The sequence below is a fragment of the Gymnodraco acuticeps genome, unplaced genomic scaffold (assembly GCF_902827175.1).
Source record: "Gymnodraco acuticeps unplaced genomic scaffold, fGymAcu1.1, whole genome shotgun sequence".
In the NCBI taxonomy this organism is placed as follows: Eukaryota; Metazoa; Chordata; class Actinopteri; order Perciformes; family Bathydraconidae; genus Gymnodraco; species Gymnodraco acuticeps.
In genome coordinates, this window is record NW_022990441.1 from 2,338,580 (window position 1) to 2,347,470 (window position 8,891).

Sequence of the window (8,891 nt, forward strand, 5' to 3'; positions counted from 1 at the left end):
ATGAGCCATTTAATCACTGCTATTAAGGTATTCTTCCTGAGTCACACGGTCTTTCCGTCTCTCAAAGTCTACAAATGGGTCGAGGCAACATGGCCAGCCAACAGAAGAAAGAGACAAGTGTCGGTAAGGATTACGCTGCTTCTCCACTTAAGCCACATGGGTGAGTATGAGGCAAACTCCCCCCACTCAGAATGATCACCGTGAATCCCCACTGCACATCCATGTGAATGGATCTCCCATGTGGCAATAATACTGCCAGCTAAAGCTCTTGGTGTTTATATGATGATGCACACTCGGGGGCAAAAACCGCTGGATTGGTGGAAACATTCTTTGTTTCAGCAGCAGATCACCCATTCGTGAAAACATTATATCAAATTATGAATTGATATGTTTTCTTGATATGTGAATGAGAAAGTGTGTGATATGCATACATATCAGATGTTGAGTCAGTTGTGGAAAATGCTTTAATATACGCTGAGAGATATCACAGACCGTTTTAGGCTTTTGCATAGTAATTGGCTTATCATTGTTAAGTCATAATAAATATAAAGCAAAGCAAAAATTAAGGATTGATGTTAAAGACATCCTGAGGACATATTGGGAAAGTCCCACTTTTTTATGAAGATTGTGATTTCTGTCAAATAATGATGTGGCACTAAAAAGTACTAAAACGGTGTTGATTCAACAGAAAATGAACATTAGTATATACATTTGTTTTAAACTTACTCTGGTTGTCTATAACTTGATAGAACAAACCCCATCACTTGTGATATTAGGCTGCAATCAATCAGCGATTTTCTCCAGAAAATGTTAAGATATAAGTGTTAAAGTTCAAGGGGCAATAACAGTAAACCAACAGGCAACGAGTAAACACATTTAAATTAAATATAAACAAACACGATTTAGGAAAGTATGTTGAGAAAGTGTAGGTGTCTTTGAAAAAGCCAGGATATTCTTGAATTGTTTCACCCAGTTAATAATCACAGGTTACAGTGTAAATATCTCCTCTTTTCACTACACCATCAGTCACTACCCTATCCTGCAAGTTTCCAAAAATAGAACAGGCACCTCCAGGATCAACAAAAGGAATCCTTTTTTAATTAAGATTTTAATGATTGATGAAAAATATTACTCTGAAATTTATAATCCTATCTGTACTTTTTCTTTTTCTGACATTAGGCTGCCACAATAATCATGTATCACAAAAGGGGGTTCTTTTGAGGACACAGTGCCATCACATTTTGCTCCATCATGTGTTAAATTAGGAAACACGTGCACCTCACCACTTGCCAGCACCCAGGATAAACAGAGGCTTTCAAAAATATTTACATGAGATCTCACACCTGCATGCCCGCACACAAATACCCGCCAACAAGCACACACAGTAACGTGGCATGCTAAGTGCACCTTATCAGTAGAAAAAACAGCAGAGCACAATGATGATGACCAAATTAACCAAAGTGTCAGAGCAACGATAAACAGCACTGTGTGCATGGTGTATAGAAGATTGCAGATCTAAACACCATAAAAGGCGTACAATCAGATACATACTTTGTATTATTATGTTGCAATGACTTGTGTGCTTTACTAACATAGGTTGCAGCAATTGCGACCCAATGGGTCGCAATTGCTGCAACCTATGTTAGTAAAGCACACAAGTCATTGCAACATAATAATACATAGTGTTATAACAATGTGTGTTCTTGCCCGTTGTCAGGAAGGAAACGTGCGTCAAGCTGCCACAAATGCCAGGACACCAAAAAGCAAAGCACGTCTACAGTTGCTGAAATGAAATAAGAAAGGCAAACACAAAACGTAAATGGTGCTCTGGTTTAAAAGTTGAACACGTCTTACCTGGTCCCGCGGAATGCAAGGCAGCGAAGTCCTGCGGTGGGACTTGCTGTTGCTCTGACTGTGAGCCATCATTTCCGAGGCCGCTATGGAGCTGGACCTCCGTCTCCTTTTGAAGACAGGGATGTCATCCTCCTTCGCCCCGGTCACAGAGCCACAGCACCCCGTCCCGCTGGTCCCTGAGGCCGGCAGGAGCCGGTCAGCATACCTCGCAAGCAAAACCCCCAGCAGCCCCAGCAGGTAGGCCAGGTAGGGTCTCCAGCTGGCCCGGAATCTGCCCAGAGAGATGAGTGAGACGGTCCTGATGACGCTAATGAAGACGAGGATGGACACTCCCTGACGCAGCCGGACGACCAGCAGAGCCCCGCTGCCCAGGCAGCCGAGGACTACCAGGGTTGCGGGAAGGGACAGCAGCTGCTCCTCCGCGCCGCGCAGGAGGGACTGCGCCGCGGCTTCACCCAAGTTGCACACGGCCAACAAAAACACCGCGTTGCGGATGAGCACCCCGCAACGAATCAGATAAAACCCGACCCAGAAGAAGGCACATACGAGTGTAAAAACGGGGGAGACGCAATCGCACACAGTCAAGAGCAGCTCCCCAGCGCAGCTTACCACGAACTGAAGAAGAGAGCCGCTGCTATTTGCGTCGCTGCTGCTGCTTGCATCCCAGTCGACCAATCTGAGCAGCAGAGCGAGAATAACGGAGACTGAGGCAACACAGACCGCAGACGACACTCTTCGGCAAGTCCATGTCACGGGCGACTCTCAGCCACGACTGGCTCCATGCGTCCTGGTGCAACGGGGTGACACATGTCTTCACGTAGCCGTTGCGCTCTAACGCTGCCCGGGGATATTTTTCATGAGCGCTTCTTGATGAACCTCTGTCGCTGTCTGCCTCCAAGGCCATCGCTGATCAGTCAAGCGGAATGCTGTGCTGACCGTCCAGCAAAATAATATATTTAGTGTCAGTGTGAGCGTCTCAGTCTACATGTTCCACCTTGGATTCCCATGATAATACATGCTCTCTGTGTGCAGGTGACACCAACATGTTGGTCAGTGATGCATGCCTCCAAAACAAAAGTTCAATAAGAATGCGCAGGCTATAGACTGGTTGAAAAAACCCTTCCAAATGATGGGGTTCCCAACTTTTCTTTGAGTTTTGTGCTTCAGAACTTCCCCATTACATTTGGTCTATTGGGTTGCCTCCGGTTGTCAACCAGTGAACCAAAAAAGTAACCCCTGGCGTTTCACACATCTAGGCCACTGCCTCCACTCCTCCATATAGTCTCTCGCTCACCCTCTCTCTCTCTCTCTCTCTCTCTCTTTATCTCCCCTCCCACTACTACCCCTGTTTTGTGCTGCTCTGGTGATTCTTTTAGCTCTTCCCTGCGTTTCGGTTCATTCTGTAGACTGATGTGACTCTATTGGAAGGGGATGGATTTCATTTCATTTAAAATCTTTATTTATACAGATAAATCCCATTGAGATCATTGATCTCTTTTTCAAGGGAGACCTGCTCTTGGCTGGATGCCATGTTTACATGGAGATTTCCTGGCTTGTTCTGGAAGATGGAGCAGCCCATTATCTGAATTAACTATAGTGATCCTGCAATACATTTTGGAGGTGCTACACTGTATAAATATGACAGGATATTATACTGGTACCATGCAACTTGTAATGATATCATTTATCAGTCGGAGGTTAGTCAAATTTCAGATGTCAAACACACTATGTAGAAATAGGTATGTATTTACTGCAATATAAGCAGCTTATTTCCCTTTCCTTTAGTCTAAATACACCCAGTGGTCATTTTCATGGATGTAGGCCAGAAAAACAGACAACCAGAGAAAGAAAATCCAACAAAAAACAATGAGCATAATCTATCTTTAGTAATAATCATCTTGCTACTCATTTATTTTCCTGGATTAAATACTAAATCACATCATCCTCTGCCTACTGTGTACCCGACTGGCAGTGGACAAGTTAGCAGCCTTCACCTGTTTGCCCTACATGTTATGAGAGGATTTAAAAGGATGCACTGCAATAAATAAAGCAGTCTCTTTCTGGAGTATTATTCATAAAACTAAATCGTTTAAATTGGTTGAGGAAAAGCATTACAACATTTTTGTTGTACTGTCTTCCGTGTGCTAAAGTAAAAGCCATGTTTTATCTGAATGGCTGAAGAAGTAACAAATATTTATAATACACAGAGTACATTTTGTTACATGTAGTTATGCATCAGAAAAGTGTGATGTCTCTCCTTTCCCCCATTAATAGTTTGAGTTATGATGCCAAATAGGAATGGTGTTTTATTGCAGCAGTGTTACACAACTTGAGCCAGTACAATAAGTCAAGTGCAATCAGGGCATACATCTCAAGATTTAGTCATACCATCACAATAGACAGTGGATATTTGCCAGTATAAACTCTTCCTTCTCGTTCAAGCTATAAAGAAACCTGGTTTGCATGTCAGGGAGATTTAGAGATGAAAGCTTGCACAAGAGGCAACATCCTTAACTTTGATTTTGGTTTTAGATTAAAAACAATGTACAAACAACTAAACAGCCTCAGTCCTGATTTTCCTATATTTGACAGACAAAGGATGTTGACAGCTACAGTTATTTTGTCCATGCTGAATGTGTCCTAGTCATTCGCCAACTCAACCATCTCCAAAGCACTACATTCTTGAAATGAACTACGATATTGTCCTATACATTGGGACCCACAAGCAAATAAATTAGCAGCCCTCTCTTTGCTGTTTATCAGCAATAACACATTGTAAATCAAATGTTGGCAAAGGTAACCATGATAATAACATTGTTCGACCTTTGCCATCAAAGACGTTGTCCAGACACACTCCTCCAGTTGCACTGAGGAAGTGTTGTAACAATATCATCTATCACTATGAAGTGCTTGATGAGACCTGGATGTGAGCCTGTGTGTTTCATTGTTGGCCCTCATCAGGTCATAGGTGGGTTGGTTACACAACCACACTTAAGGCATACATCCTGATATACTGTCATCATATATAAACGTTCTGCTTTATGTTCCAACCTGTCGGACTGCATGAGGTCTTCTTCACAAGATGTTCCTGTAAGCTTGCGTAATGTTTATGGTAGGCCTAAAAAACAGGGCATACTGTATGCTGCACTATATTTTAATAAACATAAAGACAGAATAAATATATTCTATGATTGATACGTACAACTACTGCTAGACAGAATAACACATTTGGGCTATAATTACGGTGGCCCTGAAGTGCAAGACACCACAGCATTTCAGAAAACGCCACAGCATTTCACAAAACACAATAGCATTTCACAAAACACAACAGCATTTCACAAAACACAACAGCATTTCACAAACACAACAGCATTTCACAAAACACAACAGCATTTTAGAAAACACAACAGCATTTCACAAAACACAACAGTATTTTAGAAAACACAACAGCATTTCACAAAACACAACAGCATTTCACAAAACACAACAGCATTTCACAAAACACAACAGCATTTCACAAAACGCCACAGCATTTCACAAAACGCAACAGCATTTCACAAAACACAACAGCATTTCACAAAACACAACAGCATTTCACAAAACGCCACAGCATTTCACAAAACACTACAGCATTTCACAAAACACAACAGCATTTCACAAAACACAACAGCATTTCACAAAACGCCACAGCATTTCACAAAACGCCACAGCATTTCACAAAACACAACAGCATTTCACAAAACGCCACAGCATTTCACAAAACGCCACAGCATTTCAGAAAACACAACAGCATTTCAGAAAACACCACAGCATTTCACATTGGACGGAAAGGGTATTTCTTAGGGAGAACACTTCTTGTTTGTGATTGGACAGAGCCAGCCATAGAAGCACTGCTGCGATTGGTTGTTTTTGCTGCCAGTCAAGAAATGACGCTGCGTGATTGGCCCAACACATCAGCCGTTAGCTGTTAGCACACACTCAGAGCTCACAGCACCTCATATCTGTTCAGAAACTGGACAAAAGTTAAACATATACAAAACACAGACTGTCTATGTCATGGTGAATACAGTCGCTGCTTTATTTATGTCTTTATGTATGACGTTGTTGTGAGTGTGGACTAGGGTTGCCAACTTCCAGAAATGGAAAAACGGGACACATGGATGTGTCCCACGCGTGCGCGCGCGCGAAGATTTTCGGGTTTCTGGCGGATTTAGTTACTTTTTTTGTTACTTTATTTCGGTTTTAGGGTTAGGTTAGGGTTATGTTATTTAATTATTTTGGGGGAGCCAGCCCATAGGGTTCGAAAATGTTTTTGGGGGTCAAACCCCCCAAAACCCTCAAAATGCATAGAAAACTATGCATACCTATAACACAATACAAACACAATGGTCTTACACCTGCATTAGGCTACTACATCACATTGTACATCAGCATGTTCAAATCGGACTAGGGACATCTGGGCACCTCGATGTACAATTGGCTATTTTGTCCAACATGTTAAAAACTAAAATATTTGAAAAATTGTATTAAGTAATGCAAAGTATACATGTGAACATGCACGGTACATCATTATTAGACTTAATGTTATCCTTCAACCAACCATTGTTGCTCGCTTGTGCAGTTCTGTGCCAGCATGCTGTTTCAGGTCTTTTCTCCACCGTGACCTATTGAAAACTCCCTCCGACACAAGGTGCAGAAGACCCGAGACAGATCTCCACTCACGGGCTTTACCCAACTGTATTTTTCTTCCCACTGTGTGTTGTAAGACACAAGTCTTTTCTTTTTAGAAGGGCCAGGGCCCAGAACCACATCCTCTCTCTCTTCTCCTCTTTCATTATCACCTCCACCGGCAGCGCTCATTTTCCCGCACAACTGAACAGGCTGACATGCCACACACAAACAATGATGCTGCGCCCGCGAAAATCTCACACACACACACACACACATGCGAGCATTGTGCCTGCCCTGTCAACTGAGCGGTCCTATCGCCCTTCGCATACAGCACACAAACACACAGGCACGCAGCCAGACACACTGCATTGCGCGCAAACAGAAAAAAAAAAAAAAAATTTCCCTTTACCGGGAATCCGGGACACGCCCCTTTTGGCTCAAATACGGGACGTCCCGGCTAATACGGGACGGTTGGCAACCCTAGTGTGGACGGAGCAGCTACAGGTTAGTTTAGCCTGATCGATCCGATTCCGATAGGATTTACATGGAGATACGACCCGCCCCCTCTCCAGCGTCTTGTTTGAATAACAGGAGTAAACACAGAATTAATGCTTTATTAATTCATGGTTTTTAAGGGGCTTATCTCCATGTAAATACTATGGTAGACCACCCAATATTCGCATCGCTCTAATCGCTCGAGTTTCACCGCGGCTGTCAGCTGTGTTTGCCCCTGTCATTCAAACAAGAGGCGCTGGAGAGGGGGCGAGGCGTATCTCCATGTAAATCAACTACAACAAAATTAACATATTTGACCGTGATTTAATTGTAATACACGTTTCAAAGTGATGCCGAAGTAACTACATACTGATAACGGTTAGTAAAAACCATGAATTAACGCTTTGACAAGTCTGCAGATAAGACGGCATGCGAAAAGCTTTTAAAATGCGTGTTTTCTGAATGGAATCGGATCCATCAGGCTAAACTAACACTCACAACAACGTCATACAGACATAAATAAAGCAGCAACTGTATTCGCCATGACATAGACAGTCTGAGGTTTGTACATGTTTAACTTTTGTCCAGTTTCTGAACAGATATGAGGAGCTGTGAGCTCTGAGTGTGTGCGAACGGCTGATGTGTTGGGACATATTTCGCTGTCGGGTGTTGACCAATCACGAAGCGTCATTTCTTGACTGGCAGCAAAAACAACCAATCACAGCAGTGCTTCTCTGGCTGGCTCTGTCCAATCACAAACAAGAAGTGTTCTCCCTAAAGGAATACCCTTTCCGTCCAATGTGAAATGCTGTGGTATTTTCTGAAATGCTGTGGTGTTTTCTAAAATGCTGTTGTGTTTTCTGAAATGCTGCGGTGTTTTCTGAAATGCTGTGGCGTTTTCTGAAATACTGCGGCGTTTTCTGAAATGCTGTAGTGTTTTGTGAAATGCTGTGGTGTTTTCTGAAATACTGCGGCGTTTTCTGAAATGCTGTGGTGTTTTCTGAAATGCTGTAGTGTTTTCTGAAATGCTGTGGTGTCTTGCACTTCAGGGCCACCGTATATAATAGAGACAAAAAAAAGTATTACAAAAACATCACAATGCAGCACTCTGCATCCCACGGATACAAATGATTATCAAGTAGCCTATAGCTTTTCTCAACATAGACAGAATAACACATTTGTGAGCCTGTGTGTTTCATTGTTGGCCCTCATCAGGTCATCTAGGTGGGTTGGTTACACAACCACACTTAAGCACACATCCTGATATACTGTCACAAGAAATAACCAGGGAGGTGACACAAATCACACAATTAAACAAAAATGACTGATAATTAATAAAACTTCTATGGACATCTCAGCATGTTCAACAAGCATTAGCTTATAGGGGGATAGAAATAAAAAATAAAATACCACCAATGTTAGAATTAGCAGACAATACTGTGTATGAACAATATGAAAGTCTACAGCTACTGCTTACACTAACACACCGCCTACATTAACCAGTAAATCTGTTATCTGAGGCCTACTCACCTGTCTGAACGTAATGGTGCAGTCATCGCAAGTGCCTCCTAAATCGGCTCCAGGTTCTGCCCCAATATAACCACTCCACTCAGCCTGTCTGTCTTAAAAAACTGCTCAAAGCTTTCAGAAATAATGAGCCCAAATCTGCAATCACATCAGAAATGACTGTCAACGGCAGAAATGCATCACAGACCTCAGTGAATGTAGATGCTCTTCGGTGAACACTGAACTCACCTGGAGGAACCATTAGCATGTTAGCTTAGCAAACACCTTGTTAATTATGGGTTTGTTTGGTTTGGGTCACTTAGCGTGCTGCCCGGTCGGTGTGTTACATTTGATTACTTTGGGTA

The 8,891-nt window shown here is 42.6% G+C and overlaps 1 protein-coding gene across 2 annotated transcripts in view; it reads right to left on the bottom strand.

The window, feature by feature from the left end:
• LOC117552275 (cGMP-inhibited 3',5'-cyclic phosphodiesterase A-like) overlaps positions 1–2,843 on the bottom strand; it is a 49,989-nt gene extending 47,146 nt beyond the window's left edge. The window contains exon 1 of one of the 2 annotated variants that reach the window (XM_034225625.1): positions 1,855–2,843. In XM_034225625.1, the coding sequence (XP_034081516.1) occupies positions 1,855–1,926 (72 nt within the window). In that variant the 5' untranslated portion in view covers positions 1,927–2,843. The remainder of the gene's footprint in view (positions 1–1,854) is intronic. The other variant, XM_034225624.1, reaches the window with a different exon arrangement.
• Between the last annotated feature and the right edge of the window lie 6,048 nt (positions 2,844–8,891).